General features: G+C 35.9%; 2 protein-coding genes across 5 annotated transcripts in view; one reads left to right on the top strand and one right to left on the bottom strand.

The window, feature by feature from the left end:
* Positions 1-19,675, top strand: part of MRPL42 (mitochondrial ribosomal protein L42) — a 33,112-nt gene extending 13,437 nt beyond the window's left edge. For 3 of the 4 annotated variants that reach the window (XM_042992892.1, XM_042992891.1, XM_042992893.1), the window contains exons 5-7: positions 2,750-2,913; positions 5,679-5,847; positions 19,507-19,675. In XM_042992892.1, the coding sequence (XP_042848826.1) occupies positions 2,750-2,913; positions 5,679-5,802 (288 nt within the window). In that variant the 3' untranslated portion in view covers positions 5,803-5,847; positions 19,507-19,675. The remainder of the gene's footprint in view (positions 1-2,749; positions 2,914-5,678; positions 5,848-19,506) is intronic. The other variant, XM_007085618.3, reaches the window with a different exon arrangement.
* LOC102952937 (peptidyl-prolyl cis-trans isomerase A-like) lies at positions 15,693-16,266 on the bottom strand. Its single transcript, XM_042992890.1, has one exon. It carries the CDS (start codon positions 16,218-16,220, stop codon positions 15,693-15,695), a length of 528 nt encoding a protein of 175 aa, XP_042848824.1. The 5' UTR covers positions 16,221-16,266.
* Positions 19,676-24,674: the final 4,999 nt, after the last annotated feature.

The raw sequence follows: 24,674 nt of genomic DNA on the forward strand, positions 1-24,674 counted from the left end.
CAGATACTACCTAAAAATCAATTCTGAGTCAGCCAGAGGCTCTTGGTGTAGACTCGAAGAATCCATTAATTCCAATGTCTTTTATCTATGTGCCTGGTAAAGAAGTGTTTTTAATCATACAGAGCAGAGAGAATTTGTGATATGTTAGAATTGAGCCTGCTTGGGAATAGGAAGAAAGACCGTGAACATTCATTAACACTTGAAAACAACTTAACTTTTGATAATACTAAAAACATTTAATCTTTAGCATCAAGTATAGTAACCTAAAAGAAAATTATTATAGGCTCTAATCCTGTGTTTGCTAGATCCCTGAGGGTCTGATAGTAGCTTGCAAAGATGCTAATATTTTACTTTACATACAAGTGATGATCTTTTAAAATTACTTTAAATGTCTAAGGAGAGCTTTTTCTTTAAATTATAAATTTAAAGTTTTCTGTTTGAGGCCTTAAATCTTAGTAGCTACCTACCATTATTGAACTCTTAAGAGTACAAGGGACAGGGCCGTCTGGGTGGCTCAGTTGGTTGAGCGTCTGACTTCGGCTCAGGTCATGATCTCATGGTTCATGAGTTTGAGCCCTGCCTTGGGCTCTCTGCTGTTAGTGCAGAGCCCACTTAGGATCCACTGTCCCCCTCTCTCTCTGCCCCTCCCCTGCTCATGTGTGTGCTCTCTCTCTCTTTCACTCTCAAAAATAAATAAACATTAAAAAAAAAAAAAAAGAGGACGAGGGACAGCTAAGCATACTATATATGATTATTTCATTTAATCCTCATTAAGCCCTTATTGGGTAGGTATTATTTCTCTGGTTTTACGTAAATAGAAATTAAGACCTTAAGTAACTTGTTCAAGGTCAGGAGCTAGTAAGTGGCAGAATTAGAGACCGAAGCTCAAGTCCTTAACTTCTTTTATTATTCTACTTCCTAATTTTCTCCTACACTATGTAAGTGGTTCCTTATTTCTGCTTACCTCAAATTGTTACTGGTAAATCTAATTTGAAGACCTTTCATAATCTGGTTTCTCAAGATCCATTTTTAAAGCTTATCCCTATTGTATGTTCTTACCTACTTTCCTTTACTCATAATATTTGTTATACCTTGTAGAATATATTCTGCACTCTGACAAAGTTCTGACTTTGGCTCCTATTCTACTTCTCACTGATATCTTTGTTACTTTGCATTTCTGTAGTACTAAGTCAATTGTGTCACCTTCATGCCCATACATACTGCTTTTTAAAGAAGTCTTATTTTGTCATGTGCATATACCAAATAAATATAAGTATATACTGTAACATTTAATACAATGGTAGAATGTTGTAGTTGACATTAATAGTGTATGAATGTGAGGACTCTTACGTTTGAATTGTTTCCTTTCTGGTTGTAAATTCAGATTTTCATTGTATTGTAATATATATGGTATCTGTAAAGCAAGGCAATGTTCCCACCTCTGTTACATACAGTGTCATTTAATATTTAAAATATACATGACTTCACTTTCCAAAACAGTGCCTTTTTTTTTTTTTGAGAGAGAGAGAGTACACTTACAGGTTGGGGAGCGCAGAGGGAGAGGGACAGAGAATCGCAAGCAGGCTGCACACCTAGCACAGAGCCTGATGGCGATTCAGGGCTCAATCTCATGACCGTGAGATCATGATGTGAGCTGAAGTCAAGAGTTGGACACTTAACTGACTAAGTCATCCAGGTGCCCCCAAGACAGTGATTCTTTAAGGCTTTAATGAGCTAGTGTTACTGATGGGAATATGTCATATCACTCATAATGTGTTGTAGAGGAGATGAGATTTTAGTAATTGATGTCTTTGGGCAAAAAATTTCTCAAGTTACCATAAAGCATCATTTGATGACATTTCAGTCACGTAAATGAAAACATTGAAATTTTAAAAATTTCCTTTGGATATAAGAAATACCATTTCAATGAAATGTTTTTCACCGTGGGGCACCTGGGTGGCTCAGTCAGTTAAGTGTACAACTTCAGCTCAGGTCATGATCTCGCAGTTTATGAGTTTGAGCCCTGTGTCAGGCTCTGTGCCGATAGCTCAGAGCCTGGAGCCTGCTTCAGATTCTGTGTCTCCCTCTCTCTCTGACCCTCCCCTGCTCGCACTCTGTCTCTCTATCTCTATCAAAAATAAATGAACATTAAAAAAATTTTATTAAATGTTTTTCATTGTATTTCACTTTAATGATAAGCAAGGTTAGAGACTATAAACTTTTTTTTTAATGTTTATTTATATTTGAGAGAGACAGAGCATGAGTAGGGGAGGGGCAGAGTGAGAGACACATAGAAACTGAAGCAGGCTCTGAGATGTCAGCACAGATCTCAACGTGGGGCTCAAACTCACATACAGTGACATCATGACCTGAGCTGAAGCCAGATGCTTAACCGACTAAGCCACCCAGGTGCCCGAGACTGTAAACTTTTAAGTTAAAAAATAATGGGTACAATTTATAGTTTTAGGAATAGAAATTAAAATAATAAGTACTTTATTACTGGGGGAAAGTAACATTAAATAAAGAAATTTATTACTGGAAAAGAAACCCAAAACTTGATAGGAGAGGAAAAGTATTTCTGATTCTTTAGTGGATAATGCAACTAAAGCAAAATTCTGTTCTGAAAACTTATCTACCTTGAGGTACTGTAATAGATTCCTGAATATGGGTATTGTTGTATTGTGAACTCAGTGTACTGCTGGCTAACATTCCTACCTTTTGATGTTGTTCGTTACTTATTGTTTTGTAGCCTATCCCACGGCCAGATCCTGTGTGTAATAATGAAGAAACACATGATCAAGTGCTGAAAACCAGATTAGAAGAAAAAAAGGAACCCTTGGAGCAAGGACCTATGATAGAACAACTTAGCAAAATGTTCTTTACTACTAAGCACCGTTGGTATCCTCGTGGACAGTGAGTTCTATTTTCTTTTCTTAACTCCCACTCGACAGCTAAAAGAATACATAACTTTTCTTGCATTAACGAACTTCTGAGGTTATATTCTGTGTGGTGAAATTAACACCCAGTATGATCACCTAGTAAATTGTAGTTTTAGATGTACATACATATAAATGAAATAATACTTCTTTTTTCTTTTATTTGAGTGGGGGGATTTAACCAAACTTTCAGTGAATTTTGTAAGAATTCTTGAAACTTTTTCTATTCTGTGATACAGTCATTTGCTGTGTTGTTTTTATTCATCCTCCTGCCAAATAATTAATTTTGTCCTTGGGCCTTTATCCATTTATTTAACAGATTACGAGTTACCATTAAAAAAATTGGGGTACAGCAAATGATTGGGCAGTGTATATGGTTCTCAGTTCCTTTAGAAACTAGTTGTCCCTCTGTTTGCTAGTACTCATATTTTATTACATAGATTTTTTTTAACCTCCTAATTGACTCTGGCTTTAGTTTTTTTTTCTTCTTTTGATTCTTCTTTCTTTTATATCTGTCTTACTCCCTATCAAAACTGAGAGGTGACTGTTTTTAATCGTTTATGTTTGAGCAAATTTTGTTCTTACTCAGTCACCAGTCACCCATCACCCAGTAACTAAGTATATTAATGAATATATAATATATATTCATGTTCATTAAGTATATTAATGAATATACATTCATCTACCTGCTCTACTAAGTAAGTGCTGGGAGATCACAAACACAATCCTTGTTTGCGAGTTATTTATAGTCAAGGAGAGAGGGTTAACAAAATCGAGTGATTGAGCCTTGAAGAGTGGTTAGGAGTTAGCCATGAGGAATTCTGAAAAGGTTCTGTAGGCAGAGAGAACAGGATGTCATAGAGTATGCTGGGGAAATTGCAAGTAGTTCAGCATGGAGGGGACCCAGAATATGAGGGAATGTAGGAAGGGTCTTATAAAGGATTTTGTATTGTGCTGAGGAGTTTAGGTTTTATTTTCATTGCCATATTTTAAGAAGAAAGGTTTATGCATTAAAAAATCAAGGCAGGGGGTGACGCCTGTGTGTCAGTCAGTGAAGCATTCGACTTCGGCTCAGGTCATGATCTCACAGTCTGTGAGTTAGAGCCCTGTGTCAGGCTGTGTGCTGCCAGCATGGAGCCTGGAGCCTGCTTTGGATTCTGTGTCTGCCTCTCTCTCTGCCCTTCCCCTCCTCGCGCTCTGTCTCTCAAAAATAAATAAGCATTAAAAAAAAATTCATTAAGTGAGTTCTGTATTGGGATAAGGTGATCTATGGAAAGTTTGGAGTCAGGGGGCCTGTTTGGAAACTATTATAATAGTCTAGGTGAAATTTGTTGAAGGCCTAAATGAAAGGACCAGCAATGGGAATAGAAAGGGGGAACATAAAAGAAAGAACTATAATAAAAGGAGGAAATAAAAGGAGGAAGGAGGAAAATAAAAGAATTTTAATTAGCAGCACTAGGTCACTGATTAGGCATGGGAAGAGACAGGTGGCCTCTCAAGTTACAGACAGGTGTTTGGGTGGATGGTGGTGCCATTCATACACATGGGGAAACAGGTTTGACAGTGAGGAAGATGAACCCATTGTTGGTCATACTGAGTCTGAAGGGTCAGTGGATCAATCCATTTGGTAGGGAGCAAGTCTGAAAGCAAATGAATGTATGGATCTGGGGCTTGGTTTACTTTTTTAGTTTCTCTTTAGAAGATCCTCCCATTTTCCTAGTTAAAATAGAGATTCCTTGAGGCTTTGTCTCATACTCCATGTCTTGCTGAAAATCATTGCAAGAGCTTTAATTATATTCATTATACAGATGACATGCAACTTGCTCCATTATACATTCATTTATTTCCTTGATCTTATTCCCAGTATTTGTCCTTAGAAATTTCAAATTAAGTATCTTGTCCAAAGTTTTAAATTCATTATAACAAAAACACAGCTCTTCTTTTTCTGTCTTAAAAGAGCTCCTCTTTTAATAATCATTCTATAATAAAAGTGATCTTTCTGTATCAATTTCTCAAGAAGAAATTTGCAATATTTTGGCCACCATGCTGTCTTTTAATTCCTGCTTCTGTTCTTTCTTTCTTTCTTCTTTCTTTCTTTCTTTCTTTCTTTCTTTCTTTTTGTTGAAGTTTTGGGGTGCCTGGGTGGCTCAGTCAGTTAAGCGTCTGACTTCAGCCCAGGTCATGGTCTCACGGTTTGTGAGTTCGAGCCCTGCATTGGGCTGTATGGTGACAGCTCAGAGCCTGGGGCCTGCTTTGGATTCTGTCTCTTTCTCTCTCTGCCCCTCTCTGGCTCATGCTCTGTCTCTTTCTCTCTCTCAAAAATAAATAAAATAAATTTAAAAAAAATTAAAGTTTATTTATTTTGAGAGAGAGAGAGACGGCACGAGGGAGGGGGGAAAGAGAATCCCAAGCCCATGTGGGACTCCATCCTACAACCGTGATAGCATGACCGGAGCTAAAATCAAGAGTTAGACACTTAACCAACTGAGCCACCCAGGCATCCCAACCTACTTCTGTTTTTTATCCTCTTCTTTGGTTTTTCTTTTCTTATTTAGTACCTACTTTGTTTATACACTCTCTCTGGGTTTTTTCGTGTCTTTGTAATTGTAATTTAGGGTATGTGGAAACAAATTAGCAAACCATTTCTTAGCCCCATATGTATGCCATTACTGTATTCTAAGATTTCTTTCCATGATTCATAATGTCGCTCATGTTTCTCTTTTATTTTGTCTCATTATCCAGATATTTTAGTTCAGGCCCTATCTTGAAATTCTTCTGTAATGGCTTTCACTACCTGTTTTCTCCCGGCATGTTCCATACTGCTGTAATCTTTTGGCATCTTTTGTTTATAACCAAATTACTGTAGTTATGAAAATCTTGTAAAGGGGACTTAAAGGGGACAAAATTGAAGGTAAGAAGACCAGTACAGACTCTTAAAACCATGCATGTTATACTCATACTTTTATGTCTAGTATCCCACCTATATTTAATCTTATTTACTTTTTTAATCATTACTGCTAATTAGCTTTTGACTGCTAATTAATTTGATCTCCTGGTATGTCATGTCCCATCAGGATTACTAGGTTCTGCAGTTGTAAGCAGACTTCAATTAGATGCAGTTGATTATCCCAATATCTCTCCTGATAGTTTAGTTTTTGTTTTTTTTTTTTTAATGTTTATTCTTGAGAGAGACAGAGCATGAGTAGGGGAGGGGCAGAGAGAGAGGGAGACACAGAATCCAAAGCAGGCTCCAGGCTCCAAGCTGTCAGCACAGAGCCCGACATGGAGCTCGAACCCACAAGCTGTGAGATCATGACCTGAGCTGACATTGGACACTTAACCAATTGAGCCACCCAGGTGCCCCTCTCCTAATAGTTTAGCAGAAAAACTTCAGATACTAGCTTATGTGTATAAAGAAAATTTTTACTTGTAGGCATTGTCCTTGTGTGATGCATCATCTTTCAGAATTTTAAATAAGCTGAGGTGTGATCACTAATCATTCAACAAGTATTTATTTGTTGTCTAAATATTTATTTTGGATTAACATAAGCCATTTTTCAAGTGTTGATTTCTAGATGTCATTGAGCTCTTCTTAAACATTAGGCATGTATAGAAGGATATTTTACTAAATATTTCACAATTTTTAGGTTATGGCAATCAAAAGACTAGGACCCGTTATGAATTTAATAATTGGGGATATATAATATCTTTTTAAATAAGTGTGTATTAACAGATATAAAATGTTTGTTTAAAGTATTTTTAAACAATGCATTATTTTAAAGTATAAGGTAGAAATTTTCTTTATACTTACTCATGTCCTGTGTCCCATAGGTAAGCACTGTTAAACCCTTCTTATATGAATAGACCTATCTCATACTCAATATTGTGCTTTTTAAACTCTAGTAAAGTAAAACTCTTTTCTGAGTGTATGGCTTTGTTTTAAAGGGGCCTGGGCTTACTCAAATCATCTTCCCTCTGCTAGTTACTAGCTCTTTATTTAATCTTGTTATTTATTAAAGAAAATAGAAATAGTGCCTAATTTGCCTGGTGGTTTTTAAAAGTTAATTAATTTAATTCCAGTATAATTAATGCATTGTTATATTAGTTTCAGGTGTACAATATAGTGATTCAACAATTCTGTACATTACTCAGTGCTCATCATGATAAATACACTTTTAATCCCCTTTATTTCATCTGTTCCGCCATCCCCCTCCTGCCCCGCACTCCACCTCCCCTCTGGTAACCATCAGTTCTCTGTTTAAGAGTCTGTTTTTTGGTTCGTCTCTTTTTTCTTTGTACGTTGGTTTTGTTTCTTAAATTCCACATAATGAGTGAAATTATATGGTATTTCTTTCTCTGATTTATTTCACTTAGCAGTGTATATCCTGTAGATCCATCCATGTTGTTGCTATGGTTGAGTAATAGTCCATTGAAAATATATATACTACAAAAAAAAAAAAAAAAGAAAATATATATACTACATCTTTACTCGTCTGTATATACGTAGATATTTGGGTTGCTTCTATAACTTGGATATGTAAGTAATGTCACAGTAAACATAGGGGTACATATATCTTTGCAAGTTAGTGTTTTTTATATTCTTTGGGTAAATACTGCATGGTGGTTTTGAGATAAAATATGATCATATAAGTTAAACACCTGGCATATAATATATGCTTAGTGATAATATGGTAATGACAACTATTAATATTGTCTCCTACTCATAGTTTTCCTCTTAACTCTTTTTAAAGCACTTTATCTTAGATAAACTCTTTTGAGGTATAATTTACATACAGAAAAATTCACTGGTTTTAAGTATACACTGTGATGAGTTTTGACAAATTTATGTACAGTTGTATGATTACTACCACGAGCATAATAAAGACTGTTACATCACCCCCAAAAAGTTCTCATGCTCTTTTGCAGTCAGTGTCTTCCCTTTAATCTCCACCCTGGCAGTCACTGATCTCCTTCCTATCACTTTTTAAAATTTCCTGAATTTGTAGAATTTCATGTTTGCCCTTTCTAGAATTTCATGTAAATGGAATTATACAGTCTGGAGCCTTTTGTAAAGTCTGGCTTTTTTCACTTATTATAATGCTTGTGAGATTTATCTTTGTTGTTATGTTACCAATAGTTTATCCCTTTTTATTTTTGAATAACATTCTCGTATGGATAAACCACAATTTTTTTATCTATTCACCAGTTAATGGACATTTTGGATTCTTTCCATTGGGGCTGCTTTGAATAAAGCTGCATAAATGTTCAAGTACAAGTCATTGTATTGACATATTTTCATTTCTCTTGGGTAAATACCTAGGGTTAGGATTAGTTGGTCATAGGATAAGGACATGTTTAAATTCATAAGACACTGTCAAAGTAGCTGAACCATCTTTCATTCCCACTGACAGTTCTAGTGTTCCACATCCTCCCCAACACTTGGTATTACTAGTCTTTTTAACTTTAATCATTCTGTTGGATAAGTAGTAACATTTCACTGTGTTTTAAATTTATGTTTCCCTAACTGCTAATGATTTTTAGCATCTTTTCATGTGTTTATGGGCCATATATACATTTGGCAGGGTTTTTTTTTGTTTGTTTGGGGGGTGGGGGTTTATTTGTTTGTTTTTGGTGAAATATCTATAAACAGCTTTTGGCTATTTTTAAAAAGCAGATTAATTGTCTTACTATGGTATAAAACTTGTGGATCAAAGTCCTTTGTGAGATGTCTTGCAAATATTTTTGTCTGTGGATTGCTTTTTTATTTCTTTAATAGTGTTTTTTGAAGATCGAGTTTTTAAAATTGTGATGAAATCCAGTTTACAATTTTTTCCATTTAATTCAGGCTTTTTACATACTACTTAAAAAATCTTTGCTTGACCCAAGATCACTAATACTTTCTCCTGTGTTTTCTTCTAGAAGTTTTATAATTAGCTCTAATATTTAGATGTATTATCCATTTACAGTTAATTTTTATATATGGTGTGAGGTATAACTTGAGGTTCATATTTTTGGCGTGTGTGTGTGTGTGTGTGTGTGTGTGTGTGTTGCTCCAACACCATTAGTTGAATATACTGTCTTTCACCACTGAATTGCCCTAGCAACTTTGTTGCAACTCAGTTGACAATATATGTGGGTCTTGGCATCTCTTATTTTGGTCTGTTGTTTGTCTTTTCAATACCACTCTGTTTTGGCTAAATAGCTTTAAGGAAGTCTTGAAATCAGGTAAAGTCCTCTAATTTTGTTCTTTTTTTTAAAGTTGTCTCAGCAATCTTAGGTCTCTTAGATTTCCATATAAATTTTAGAATCAGCTTATCAGTTTTGATAAAAAGCCTGCTGGGATTTGAAGGAGATTGTATCCTGTCTCTAGATCAATTTCAGGAGAATTCTTGTCATAATGGTATCGAATCTCTTTATCCGTTAAAATAGTGTATTTCTCCATTTATTTAGGTCTTTAAAATTTTTTCACTTAATAGTGTTTTATATAATTTGCAGTGTATGAATATTCTACATTTTTGTTAAATTTATTTCAGATATTTCATAGTTTTAATACCATTATAAATAGTATTGGGTTTTTAATTTCAATTTCCAAGGTTTTTTGTTTGTAATACAGTTTTGTTGTAGAAGTGTGGTTGATTTTTGTTTACTGATGTTGTCTCTTGTGATCTTGAGAAGTTCTAGTAGCTTTTTAAATATATTCCTTAGGATTGTCTATTTAGATGATCATGTGTCATTGAATAAAGACAATTTTACTTTTCCTTTTACAATCTTTATGCTTTTTATTTCTTTTTCTTGCCTTAGTGTGCTGCTTAGGATCTTATATACAATGTTGCGATAGAAGTGTTGAGAATGGACATCATTGCCTTTTTTCCAGTTTTAGTGAGGGAAAACATTGAGCCTTTAAACATTAAGTGTGATGTTCAGTATGGGTCTTTATAGATGCCCTTTATCGGGTTGAGAAAAATCCTTCTTTTCCTCATATGGAGAGATTCTATCGCGAATGGGTGTTGAATTTTGTTAGATGCTGTTTTCTGTACTTATTAAGATGATCATTTGGTTTTTCTTTTTTAGTCATATAATGAATTATATTGAATGACTTTAAATGTTGTACCAATCTTTCATTCCTGGGCTAAACTTCACTTGGTTATGGTTACTTTATCTATCTATCTATCTATCTATCTATCTATCTATCTATCTATTTATTGTTTGTTTATTTTTGAGAGAAAGACAGACAGACACAGAGCATTAGCAGGGGAAAGGCAGAGAGAGAGAGAGAGGGAGACCCAGAACTCAAAGCAGGCTCAGGCTCTGCGCTGTCAGCACAGAGCTCAATGCTGGGCTCGAACTCACAAACGGCGAGATCATGACCTGAGCCGAAGTTGGACGCTTAATCGACTGAGCCACTTAGGCGCCCCGTGATATATTATTTTTTTTTAATGTATTGTTTGGATTTGATTTGCTAAAATTTTGTTGTGGATTTTTTACATCTTTGTTTATTAGGGTTACTGGCCTATAGATTTATAATATCTTTGTCGGGTTTTGGTTTCAGAGTAATGCCTGCAACAGAGTGGGTTTGGTAGTATTCCCTCCTCTTCAGTTTTTGGGAAGAATACCTTAGAATAGGTATTATTTCTTTTCTTTTTTTTTAACTTGTTTTATTTTTTATTTTTTAAAATTTACATCCAAATTAGCATATAGCGCAACAATGATTTCAGGAGTAGATTCCTTGATGCCCCTTACCCATTCAGCCCATCCCCCCCTCCCACATCCCCTCCAGTAACCCTCAGTTTGTTCTCCATATTTATGAGTCTCTTCTGTTTTGTCCCCCTCCCTGTTTTTATATTATTTTTGTTTCCCTTCCCTTATGTTCATCTGTTTTGTCTCTTAAAGTCCTCATATGAGTGAAGTCATACGATTTTTGTCTGACTAATTTCACTTAGCATAATACCCTTCAGTGCCATCCACATAGTTGCAAATGGCAAGATTTCATTCTTTTTGATTGCTGAGTAATAGTCCATTGTGTGTGTGTGTGTGTGTGTGTGTGTGTGTGTGTGCGCGCGCGCGTGCGTGTGTATACATACACCACATCTTCTTCATTCATCCATCAATGGACATTTGGGCTCTTTCCATGCTTTGGCTATTGATAGTGCTGCTATAAACATTGGGGTGTATGTGTCCCTTCAAAACAGCACACCTATATCCCATGGATAAATACCAAGTAGTGCAATTGCTGGGTCATAGGGTAGTTCTATTTTTAGCTTTTTGAGGAACCTACATGCTGTTTTCCAGAGTGGCTGCACCAGCTTGCATTCCCAGAATAGGTATTATTTCTTAATGTTAGAATTTACTAGTGAAATCATCTAGATATGGGATTTTCTTTGTGAAAAGATTTCTCACTGCATTCAATTACTGTGCTTGATAGATAGGGCTGTTTAATTTCTCTCTTTTTGAGTAAGCTTTGGTAGTTTGTATCTTTCAAGGGATTTGCCCATTTCACCTAAATTATTGAATTTATTTGCACATAGTTTATAATATTCCTTTATTATACACACTGCTACACTAGTGTGGTGATGTCACTTCTCTCATTCCTGGTATTGTTATTTTGTTGAGGTTTTTGAGAGTCAGCTTTTGGTTTAATTGATTCTGTTGTCTTTCTGTTTTCTATTTTTGACCCTTGTTATTTCCTTCCTTCTGCTTACCTTGGATGTAATTAGTTCCTTTTCTAGTTTCTAAAGGCTTGTTGTTTAGAAACCTGTCTTTTTTATAATTTTTTTTAATGTTTATTTATTTTTGAGACAGAGAGAGACAGAGCATGAATGGGGGAGGGGCAGAGAGACAGGGAGACACAGAATCCAAAGCAGGCTCCAGGCTCTGAGCTGTCCGCACAGATACTGACGCGGGGCTCAAACTCACAGACTCATGAGATCATGACCTGAGCTGAAGTTGGACGCTTAACCAACTGAGCCACCCAGGCGCCCCACCTGTCTTCTTTTTTAATTTAATCTTTTAATGCTATAAATTTCCTGTTAAGCACTGCGTTAGCTGCATCCCACAAATTTTGATATGTTTTCACTTTCATTTAGTTCAAAATGTTTTCTAATTTCTCTTATGATTTCTTCTTTGAACCATGGGTTACTTTTCTGTTAGTGGTTTCTAGTTTAATTCTGTTGTGATCACAAAACATACTTTATATGATTTCAGTCTTTAAATTGATTAAGATTTGTTTTATGGCCCAGATTATAGTCTGTCTTGGTGAATGTTTCACATACATTTGAAAAGTAGGTGTATATTCTGCCATTGCCGCTGGTAGTATTCTAAAAATATCAGTTAGGTCTACTTGGCTGGGAGTGTGGTTCAAGTTTTCTATACCCTTACTAATTTTCTATTTAATCAGTTATTATTAGAATGATATGGAAATCTACAGCTATATTTGTGGATTCTTCTATTTCTTCTCCTGATTCTATTTGTCTTCATAGATTTTGAAATTGTGTTATTAATTGTATATACATTTGTTATTGTAGCTTCTTGATGAATTGACACCTTTATCTTTATGAAGTCTTTTTTTTTTTTTGTAATGTTTACTTATTTTTGAGAGAGAGAGGGAGAGCAGAGGAGGGGCAGAGAGAGAGGGAGACAGAGAATCCCAAGCAGGCTCTGTACTATCAGTGCTGAGTCTTATGTGGGGCTTGAACCCATGAACAGTGAGATCATGACCTGAGCTGAAAGCAAGAGTCGGACACTTAACTGACTGAGCCAACCAGGCACCCCTGAAGTCTTCTTATTTATTGCTGGTAATATTTCTTATTCTGAAGGATAATTTGTCTAGTATTAATATAGCCTATCCAGACTTATTTTGATTATCATTTACATGATCTGTTTATGTTCCTTTACTTTTTTTTTAAGTTTATTTATTTATTTTGAGAGAGAGAGAGAGAGAGAGAGTGAGTGCAGGAGAGACAGAGAGAGAGGGAGAGAGAGAATCTCAAGCAGGCTTTGCACTGTCAGCAGAGTCCAATGTGAGGCTCTAGCTTATGAACCATGAGATTATGACCTGAGCCAAAACCAAGAGTTGGATGCTTAACTGACTGAGCCACCCAGGTGCCCCTCTTTTCTTTTACTTTTTTTTTTTTTTTAATTTTTTTAAATTTTTATTTAAAAAAAAAATTTTTTTTAACGTTTATTTATTTTTGAGACAGAGAGAGACAGAGCATGAACGGGGGAGGGGCAGAGAGAGAGGGAGACACAGAATCGGAAGCAGGCTCCAGGCTCCGAGCCATCAGCCCAGAGCCTGACGCGGGGCTCAAACTCACGGACCGCGAGATCGTGACCTGAGCTGAAGTCGGACGCTCAACCGACTGAGCCACCCAGGCACCCCTCTTTTCTTTTACTTTTAACCTATCTGTGTCTTTATTTTATTTTATTATTATTATTTTTTTAACGTTTATTTATTTTTGAGACAGAGAGAGACACAGCATGAACGGGGGAGGGGCAGAGAGAGAGGGGAACACAGAATCAGAAGCAGGCTCCAGGCTCTGAGCCATCAGCCCAGAGCCCGACGCGGGGCTCGAACTCGTGGACCGCGAGATCGTGACCTGAGCGAAGTCGGACGCTTAACCGACTGAGCCACCCAGGCGCCCCTCTGTGTCTTTATATTTCAAGTGGGTTTCTTAGAAGTAGAATTTTACTTTTGGGTTTTACTTTTTTGTCCAATCTGACTTTTCATTTCAGTCAAGCCATCTTAAATGCTGTTTCCTTTGATTTTTGGTACTTTCATTTTTCTGCCATTTGCTCTTAGCTTACTTTTTCCATGAAATTTAACTTGATTATAGTCATTTTGACTATAGCACATAGTTATACACACACACACACACACACACACACACACACACACACAGCTAATAGTTTCCCTGTTAGCACAACTGTATATAACCATAGATGGCTGGATATATGTTAATGTTATATTTGTATTTATGAGTAATTTTTTGTCTACATCTCCTGCTCTAGACTATTTTCTCTTCATCAGGAATACATCTTTTGTAGTTTTCCACATGATCTCTAATACAGAATTCTTAATACAGTGTGTGGGTACTCAGTTGCTGTCTGATGAAATATATCTTACTAATTATGTCCACAGCTTCTTGAAGGTGTTCAGTTTTTTTTTGAATGGTACTTTATTTATGATAGTTTTGGGGAAGGTCCACTGGTAAATTTCTCAGTGATTCTTAGAAGTTTTATTCCCAGAGTTTAGCTATCAAGTTATGTGAGTTTATTCAATTTTCATTTTATTTGATAGGGTCACAGGTAGAGTAAGTTGTTTCTTATTATCAAATTCTTAATCAAGGTCAGCAGTGGCTTTATGATCCCAGGGTGTTGCCTCACTTCATTCACTCCTGAACCTACATACATTTAATTAATGGCCTCCCCCAAAGTGGGTGGGTTGGAAGTGTAGGTAGTGTGACTGTATGCATTCGATGCCGAAATAGCCCAGTGGCCAAAAACATTGGTGATTAGATTATCTCAAATCTGGAAATCTAAAGTTAATATTGTTACTGTGAAATTTGTGAATTGCTTTTTGCCTTTTCCTAATCCTGGTGATCCTACTTACTTTGGGAAGGCAATTCAAAGATTCTTCCTAGGTTTGAGCTTAATGCTGAGATCGGGTGCCAGAACTATTTAAATTTTTAGTGTGAGAGGTAGATAATGAGGAAACCCAGGACACTGGGTGTGCAGTTAAATCGAACTTTTAGTTCCTTATGTTTTGCCTTTGCCTGAATGACTATTTTTATATTCATTTGTGCCGAGGTTGATTTTAATAGATAACCATGTGGTTCCTGCTACTTCCTGTTTGATAATATTACAGGTATGAAAACAAATTAAACTAGCTTAGCTATTACATCATATTCACCTGACGTCATGGGGCTTTGAACATGTTCTTTGAAGGATACCCATTATGCAAATCCATTTTTTTTCCGTATTCTCAACAGCAGTTTGCATTAGATATCTCCTTCGTAAATAGTTGTTGAGGACCTGATTCTGAGTGGCTTTGCCCTGCACAGCAGCCCCTACAGTATCTCCTGTTGGCCTTTAGGGTTGCTAGTACTCAGGAAGCAAGTATATCATCTGTGCCCTTATGTATATATAGCATTTGTGTACAGGATGTTTTCCCTTTCAGTCTTCCTCAGTTGGCATGAAAAACATCAGAAGTGATGGAACATTCTTTCTGTTATAACTGTTTCCAAAACACATCATTTTAGCAGTGTTACAGAGTCCCTAATAGTTGTATTTGGGTTATCTGTTATTTTTCTCATTAATTCAACCTTAATAGCTTCATTGAAACTATTTATATATATCTAAAGTTCATATACTAGCCTAGTTTCTCCTACTGATTCCTTTTCATATCCTTTATCAATAAATTTTGGAGTGCCCAAAGATCAGTCCTTGGTTCTCTCTTCTTTTCTGTCCCGTTTTCCAAGATAGTGATTTTATCCAGTCTCATGGCTTTAAATATCTTCTGTATGCTGATGGCTCCCAACTCTCTTTTTTGTTGTTGTTGTTGTTGAACTTTTATTTCATTATCATAATCTTCACTCTGAATCCAGCTAGACTTGGAGGGGAGTAAGGAAAACATGGAACCCGTGAAACTGCTGCAAGAACACAAACATTATAGGAGATTTTGACAGATGGAGGTGGAGGGGTGCTTTCCCAAGCTACAGAAGGAATGGTCTAGTAGTTAAGGTAAAACACAAGTCAAATTTTTTAGATTTGTCCACAGTCAGCAGTGGTGATCTTCTTGCTGGTCTTGCCATTTCTGGACCCAAAATGCCTCATGGCTTCCACAATATTCATGCCCTCCTTCAACTTGCCAGACACCACGTGCTTGCCATCCAACCACTCAGTCTTAGCAGTGCACGTGAAAAACTCGGAACCGTTTGTGTTGGGTCCAGCATTTGCCATGGACAAGATGCCAGGACCTGTGTGCTTCAGGATGAAACTCTCATCATCAAATTTCTCCCCATAGATGGACCTGCTGCCAGTGCCATCATGACATGTGAAGTCACCACCCTGGCACATAAATCCCGGAATAATCCTGTGAAAGCAGGAACCTTTAGAACCAAGTCCTTTCTCCCCAATGCTTAGAGCATGGAAGTTCTCTGCCATTTTTGGAACTTTGTCTGCAAACAGCTTGAAGGAGATGGAGCCCAAGGGCTCACCATCCATGGAGATGTTGAACATGCTGGGGTTGACCATGGCTGGGCAGCATGGGTGGCTCCAGGGTGGTGGCATCTGCAAAGCCCCAATTCTTTTTTTTTTTTTAACTTTATTTATTTATTTTGAGAGAGAGCTAGAGAGAGCACCAGCACCTGTGTGGGGGAGGGGCAGAGAGAGGGAGAGAGAGAATCCCAAGCAGGCTCCGTGCTGTCAGTGCAGAGCCTGATGAAGGGCTCAATGTCACAAACTCAGACCTGAGACTCATGACCTGAGCTGAAATCAAGAGTCTGACCTTAACTGACTGAGTGACCTAGGCATCCCTGATAGCTCCCCGTTTAATCTCTGGCCAAGCCCTGTTCCTTGATCTCCAGAACTGTATATCCAGCTCCAACTGTATATCCACATGTCTAATAGGCAACCCTAACTTAATATGTCTCTAACTGAGCTTCTAATGGTCCGCCACAAACCAGCTTCTCCTGCAGCCTTCCCTATCTCAGTTAATGCTAGCTCCATTCTTCTCATTGCTTGGGCCAGAAACCTTGGTGCCATTCTTGATTCTTCTCTTTGTCTCACACCCAGCGTATGGTCTCTCAGCAAATCCTGTTAGCTCTGTCTCCCAAAATGTGTCCACATTTGACCATTTATCACCATTCCTTCTGCCACCATCCTGCTCCATGTGACCACCCTTTGCCTGGTTTTTTGAAGTCACTTCTTAACTAGTCTCCCTGCTTCTGCTTTGCTTCCCTACTGTCTGTTGTTAGCACATTGCCAGAGTAACCCTGTTAAAATTTCACTTAGTTCTTACAATTTTTCTGTTGAAAACCTTCCAACAGTTTCCCATCTTACCCAGAAAAAAAGCTAAAGACCTTAACTATTACGTATAAGAACGTGTGTGATCTGATCCTCCATTACATCTCCATTCTCATTTTCTTTTGTTCTCTTCCTTGTTCACTCTGTTCCAGCCACGTGGCCTTTTTGCTGTTCCTTGAACATGCCTTTCCTTCAAAGCCCTTATACTTGCTGTTCAGTCTCCGTAGAATTCTCTTGCTGGTATCAGCAAAGCTAGCTTTCTCACTTTGGGTTTTTTCTTTCTGAAACCTTCCCTGGCTAACTTACTTGTTTTCCTGTCTCCTGCACTGGAATGTCAGCTTTATGAGGGTGGAGATTTTGTCTTGTTTTGTGTACTACAGAATTCTGAGCACCTAGACGTAGTGTAGATAGTAGATGTCCACATATTTAAAAATAAATGAATGAATAAATGATACTCATTCTCATAATACCTCTTAAAAAAGCAGATAGTAAGCTAACAGCACTACTAGATGTCAAGTTATGTTGAAAGAAAGAAGGATGGAAGGATTGAAAGGCTGGAGGGAAAGTAAGGATTTGAAAATAATTTGAAATTTCTCAAAATATAGGGCAATCCTATAAATGTATGAATAGCAGTACTACTTTATTTAAATAACTATTTTAATATTTTTCCATGGAGCCCACAAAAATTAGTTACTACCATCAGTAGGAAACAGATTTGAACATCCAGCTGTGGTTTGAACCAGGAGATAAAGTTCTGCTCTCGATTAAGAACTGTGGACAAGTATTTCAGATGTCACTGAATCATTGTGTAGTTGAAGAAGGGTAACAATATGTCTTGGTTTTCCAGGAAGAGTCTTGGTTTCATTGTTTTGTTAATTATTAATAGGGTGGGTTTTTAATTCTCTCAAGAGTCCAGGTCCGAATGGTAAGTTATAAGGGCACCCTATAATCAAGGTGCTTGCTTCTGGCTAGTGATTGTAGCAGAAATTGAAATTCATGCATCCTAAGAAATTGTGACTTCCCAAACCCCTATTCTGGTGACTAGTTGCTTTGAGAGACCCCACCTTTCAGGGTGGCACTAGTAAAACCTTGATTATCTGGCATATAACTGGAGACCTTAAGAAAATGGTGAGTTTTTTTCTGTGCCAGTATAAGTACATGTAGAAAATACATGTATATTACACTATATGTATATTATTCTCTAACTTAATGTTCTGTGTTATTGTAGATAGATGTACTTCATTTTATCAACTTAATTTCTGTGTTTTGTCAATTTTCAAAAAATCAGTATAAAAAAAACAACGTATAGGAAACTTGCCCATATGAAACCATAAGATAAGCAAAAAGAATGCTTTTGATATCTTAATCACAGCTAAAGAGCGCAAGATACATGGCTTACTATTTATGGTATAGAAATCCTTACATTGGGTTTCCACATTAGCAAAAAAGTAAATAACTCAGGCCAACTTGCCAAAATCTGGCCTAAAGGGAATTTTTGAAGAGAACTCATCACCATAAACACATGTACTCTATGCAGAAATTCTCTTAAGACAGAAAATAAGGAAATGCAAAGAAGCAAAAAGAAAAATTCTTCATGGTAAAATGACTCAATCACTGGTAACCATGCATTTCATATTTCTCTTTTAATAAGTTAGTTTGCCTATTTTTATATGGTCTTAATCCTACTGTATATGTAAATGTGCATCCTGTATCTCCCCCTCCCTGATTAATATTTAATATTTAAATATTTAATATATTTTAGTATTAAAATAGTTAATATTTTAACTATTTTTCTATGTGTTTTAGAATAGATTTCCAGAAGAGGAATTACTAGATCAAAAGTAAAGACTATTTTAAAAAGTTTTTTGATATATATATTGCCACACTGCTTTTCCTGAGTATTTTACCAATTAATACTTTAACCAATCATGTCTGATGGTGCTTATTTCATCACACCTGTGCTTGGGTTGGGAATTATGATTTTTTAAAATATTTGTGATTGCAAAAACAAGTAAAAGATTCCTCACTTTGAATTTGCATTTCTTTCATTTTTTTGTGACCTTGTACATTTTTCTGTAAACATATTACTGATTGTATCCTATTGTATATTAAAATATAATTTTGTAGCTTAAGAGGGCTCCATGTAGGGAAAGACATTGCCTTTTGAATAAAACTTTAATAGACATGCTCAGCACGTTCATGATGTGCTGTTTCTTTACGATAAAGACAATTATTCGTTTTTAATTAAGGATTAATTACCCAGGTTACCATATTGAAATTAACCTCAACAGCTGCAAAATCCTTTCCAAAATGCTTAATTAGTAGAAAACAATTCCCACAGTGGGGAAATGTGGCTTCCTATTAAGAAATATTTATCTAGCTAAGTATGTATAAACTATATCTAACAGCGTATATGTGTATATATGTATTAGGTTTTGTTGATTTCATTGAGTGCTAATGAACAGCAAACTAATCATAGAAATTTTATATTTTTATCAGGAACAGTTAACATTTACTAAAATAATATCTTAAATATTTTCTTCTTTTCAAGGTATCATAGACGTCGTAGGAAACTGGATCCTCCAAAAGACAGATGATATTGAGGTTTTCAGGAATCAAAGAGATGTTATCTTGTGTCTTATTTGCCATTTGAGAAAATGCAATTGAGTGTATTCACTGTTATGTAGCAAAACAATAATAAAATGTCTTTTTATGTCTTAGAATGTCTTAGAATGTCAATTTCTTTATATATCTTACGTAATTGTGGATTTGACATTCTTATATGCAGAAACCTACTTCATCTTATCTTGCCTTTGAGATATTAAGGTATACCATTTATTTTTATGTATCTAGTTGTGATTAAGTATTTTTACATTATCAGCCAAATATTGTTAGTAGTATAAATATGATTCATAAAAATGTGCATGGTTCTCCTTCACAGGGAGATTTTTTAATTGCCTTTGGAAAGAAACTCATGGGGTCCACCCAGAAAATAAATGTTATGATGTTTTCTTTCTTGTGGCTTCTAGGAAATAAATTCTAGTTGACCCTTGAACCACTTGAGTTTGAAGTGGTCTGCTTATACACAGAATTTTTTTTGATAAATATAGTACAGTACTGTAAATGTATTTTCTCTTAAGATTTTCTTAGTAACATTTTCTTTTCCCCAGCATTATTGTAACAATATAAAAATATAAAATACATATAACATGCAAAATACATGTTAATCAATTATGTTAATCGGTGAGGCTACCAGTCATCATAGGCTATTAGTAATTAAAGTTTTGGGGAGTCAAAAGTTAGACATGCATTTTTGACTGCAATGGGGATTGGTACCCCTAACCCCTTTGTTCAGGGGTTAACTGTAGTTACATTTTAATTAGTTTCTACTGCTTGCTAGGTCCTTTACATATATATACATTATTATTAAATTCTCACAATAATCCTTTGAAGAAAGATCATCATTCCTACTTTATAGGTAAGGCCAAGTGACTTTGAACTCCACTTACCTAGCAAGTGGAGTGGGAGAGCCAGGATCCAAATGGTCTGGTTCCAGAGCCTTTCTACTGTGCATTACAGTGACAAAGGGTTATTTTCTTTTACCTAAGAATGTACTTTCCTAGAAAGGATATTATAGAATTTGTTTTAATTTTTTTTTTTTTCTGGCTGTTTTAGAAATTATGCTAGCTTCAGAACACATGCAACTCTGTGGTTAAAATGTTAATATCACTAGTGTGATGAGAATGTTAATTGATTATTTTGCTGTTGGTTGTCACTACCACCTTATATGTGATCCTTAATGGCATTGCTGCCCCTGTGATTTCTGTTTAGGACGTGAGGAATCTTTTAAGAAGGTGGAAAGGTGCTTTATTGAAACTTGTAAAATATTTGTGATATTTTAAAATCTGATGTGGAAAATGATTTCATTGAAGTAAAATTGAAATGAAATTCATTGAAATGAAAACTTATTTAAAGTCTGTTGTTTTGGGATGCCTGGGTGGCTTGGTCGGTTAAGTGTCTGACTCTGCATTTTGGCTCAAGTCATAATCCCAAATCTCAGTTTATGAGTTTGAGCCCCACATCAGGCTCTGCACTGACAGCATGAAGCTGCTTGAGATTTTCTGTCTCCCTCTCTCTCTGCCCCTCCCTGACATGTGCACACGTGCTCTCTCTCTCTCAAAATAAATAAAAACTTTTAAAAAATAAAATAAAAAGTCTATTCTTTAATCTAGTTCTTTTAATAGAGGAACTCTCTCTGAAGTTTCAAGTATTCAGTAAAAATGTAAGGAATAATAAATAGGAAAGGATTAAGGAAGTAATAATGGCCACCCTCTGTTACCAAAAGGAAATGTTTTTAAGTGGCTTCCTTTTATCATTAATATATTAATGTGGGGGAAAGAGCAAAGAAAAACATGTTGATAGAACTTACTAATCAGAAATTTTAAATATTTACCAGCCATGTTCAGTGACATATTTTTGAAAATGATTAGATTTTTTTCTGGTTGATTTATATCCACATTTTTACAAAGATTGAAATATGCCACATTATAAAAGTAGGAAGAATAAAGAACAATTAAATTAATTAAAAACTTTTTTTCTAAGTACAAAGATGTACTAAATAGAGATTGTTTGATTGTAAGATGCCCAAACCACACATCCACATGTCAATGCTTTGGAGAATTAACTTTGATTTTATTGTACTGGAACTACAGGTTAATACTGTAGATGCTAGAATTTTGGCTTTCATGGATTGCTGTTATTTAGTTTGCTAAGTAAGTACATATTCCATCACCACCATCACCTCCTTCCTCTCTGCTCCTTCCATTCTCTACCCCAGGGGTAGTAACTTATCCACCATCACAAACATTTTAGCAAAGGTCCACTTACTTGTCTCCTTTTTTCTAGAAATTTAAAAACTGCATAAGGTGGGATGGTCCTTTAAAGGGAATTCATTCAATCGTTAAAAATTTTCCGGTTCCCATGTTTCCATTGATGAGGTGGATTAAGACACCTCAAGCTGATATAAAAGCATTGTCAGTGAGCCACCAGAGGGCACTCTTAGAGTTCAATTCAAACACTGCTTACCCAAAGGCAGTAACAATGTGCTTAATTACCAGAGACTATTTGGATGTTCTTTAGGTAAGAATGTCTAGTAGAATAAATGGGAGTAGTGAAATTATGTGTTGAGATATTCTGAGGCCATTATTCATTCTGTTGATCTAGTCGTCAAGGATTTACCAAACCCCTAATACATTTGAAGAGGCATTATACTTTTTGCTAGGCCAACAGCAAAAAATGGTCCCTTCTTAAGGATGATAGTATCTACTTAACTAGTATCTACTGAGCCACTTAATTTTTATAATGATGTTTATAACTTTTTAAAAATGTTTAATGTTCATTTTTGAGAGAGAGAGAATGAGTGGGGGAAGGGCAGAGAGAGAGGGAGACACAGAATCCAAAGCAGGCCCCAGGCTCTCAGCTGTCAGCACAGAGCCTGTCACGGGGCTTGAATTTATGAACTGTGAGGTCATGACCTGAGCCGAAGTTGGACACTTAACTGACTGAGCCACCCAGGCACCCTTATAATGTTTATAAACCATAAACATAATGCATTATTATTTTTTAATTAAAAAATAAATAGAAAATAAAAATTACCCATAATTGTCCCTTGTAAAGATAACACTTCAAGTTTTGCTTCCCTTCTTCCCACTTATTTCACTGCATAAATATATTTCAAAGAGTAAAAACAGTATTAATTATGCATGCTGTTTTATAACTTGCTTTTTTCATTTAATAGAATTTTTTTGCCATATCATTAAATACTCTCATTTAATGAATGCATATTATTCTATAATCTGGATGTCATAATTAACTTCCTCACTGCTTTTAGACATAATCATTGTTTCTCTTTGTTCCCTATTATAAATAATGCTGTTGGAGTGCCTGGTTGACTCAGTTGATTAAGCATCTGACTTTGGCTCAGGTTATGATCTCACTGCTCATGAGTTTGAGCCACACGTTGGGCTCTGTGCTGACAGCTCAGAGCCTGGAGCCTGCTTCATATTCTGTTTCTTTCTCTCTGCCCCTTCTCTGCTTGCATTCTCTCTCTCTCTCTCAAATATAAAATAAAACATAAATAATGCTGTTATTAACATTCTAGTGGATATTTTTCCTTTTTTAAAAAGACTTCATTTTTTAGAACAGTTTTAGGTTCACAGCAAAATTGAAAGGGAGGTACAGGTATTTTCCATGTCCCCACACATGCATAGCTTCCCTTGTTATCACCATCACCCACCCGGATGATGCATTTGTTACAATTGATGTACCTACATTGACACATCATCACCCAGAGTTCATAGTTTACATTAGGGTTTACTCTTGGTATTGTACCTTCTGTGGATTTTGACAAATGTAGAATGGCATATTTCTACCATTATATTATCTACAGCATAGTTTTATTGCCCTAAAATTAGTGTCTGCCTATTTATCCTCTTTTCCTTCCTAACCCCTGGTAATCACTGATCTTTCTTGTCTCCACAGTTTTGCATTTTCCATAATGTTATATGTTAGAATCATACAGAATGTTGCATTTTCAGGTTGGCTTCTTTCATTTAGTAGTATGTCTTTTCATAGCTTGGTAGCTAATCTCTTTTTAGCGCTGAAAAACAGTCCATTGTCTGGACATACTATGCTTTATCCACTCACCTACTGAAAGGTATGTTGGTCACTCCCAAATTTGGGAATGATAAATAAAGCTGCTATAAACATCAGTGCACAAGTGTGGACATAAGTTTGCATCTCCTTTGAGTAAATACCAAGGAGCATGATTATTGGATTGTAAGGTAAGAGTAAATTTAGTTTTGTAAGAAACTGCCACGCTTGTTTCTAAAGTGGCTGGACCATTCTGCATTCAGACCAACAGTGAATAAGTTTCTGTTGCTGCACATCCTCACCAGCATTTGGTGATGTGAGTGTTTTTGGATTTTGACCACTCTAATATTAGAGGTGTGTAGTTGTATCTGATTGTTTTAATTTGCATTTCTTTGATGCATGACTGTGGAGCATCTTCTCATATACTTATTTGCCATCTGCGTATCTTCTTTATTGAAGTGTCTGTTAAGGTCTTTGGCCCATTTTTTAGTCAGGTTATTTGTTTTAATCGGGTTATTTGTTTAATCAGGTTATTTAATTGGGTTATTGTTGAGTTTTAAGAGTTCTTTTTATATTTTGTATATTAATCTATTATCAGGTAGGCCTCTTACATATATTTTCTCCCAATCTGTGGCTCGCCTTTTCATTCTCTTCACACTGTCGTTTCACAGAGCAGAAATTTTTAATTTTCATGAACTCTAGCTGATTAATTTTTTCTTTCATGGATCATGCCTTTGATGTTGTATCTGAAAAGTTATCATCAAACCCAAGATCATCTAAACTTCCTCCCATGTTATTTTCTAAGAGTTTGATAGTTTTGCATTTTACCTTTAAGTCTGTGACCCTTTGTGTGTGTGTGTGTGTGTGTGTGTGTGTGTGTATGATCCATTTTAAGTAAATTTTTATGAAGGATGTAAAGTCATTGTCTAGATGATTATTATTATTTTTTGCATTTGTAGTTGTTCCAGCTCCATTTGTTGAAAAGACTCTTTGCTTCATTGTATTGCATTTACTCCTTTGTCAACAATCAGTCGACTGTATTTATGTGGTTCTGTTTTAAGGCTCTCC

Source organism: Panthera tigris, chromosome B4 (genome assembly GCF_018350195.1).
Source record: "Panthera tigris isolate Pti1 chromosome B4, P.tigris_Pti1_mat1.1, whole genome shotgun sequence".
NCBI classification, from domain to species: domain Eukaryota; kingdom Metazoa; phylum Chordata; class Mammalia; order Carnivora; family Felidae; genus Panthera; species Panthera tigris.

Bases quoted from the DNA above. Each gene is read 5' to 3' on its own strand.
- LOC102952937 (XM_042992890.1), bottom strand. From the start codon at position 16,220: ATGCCACCACCCTGGAGCCACCCATGCTGCCCAGCCATGGTCAACCCC.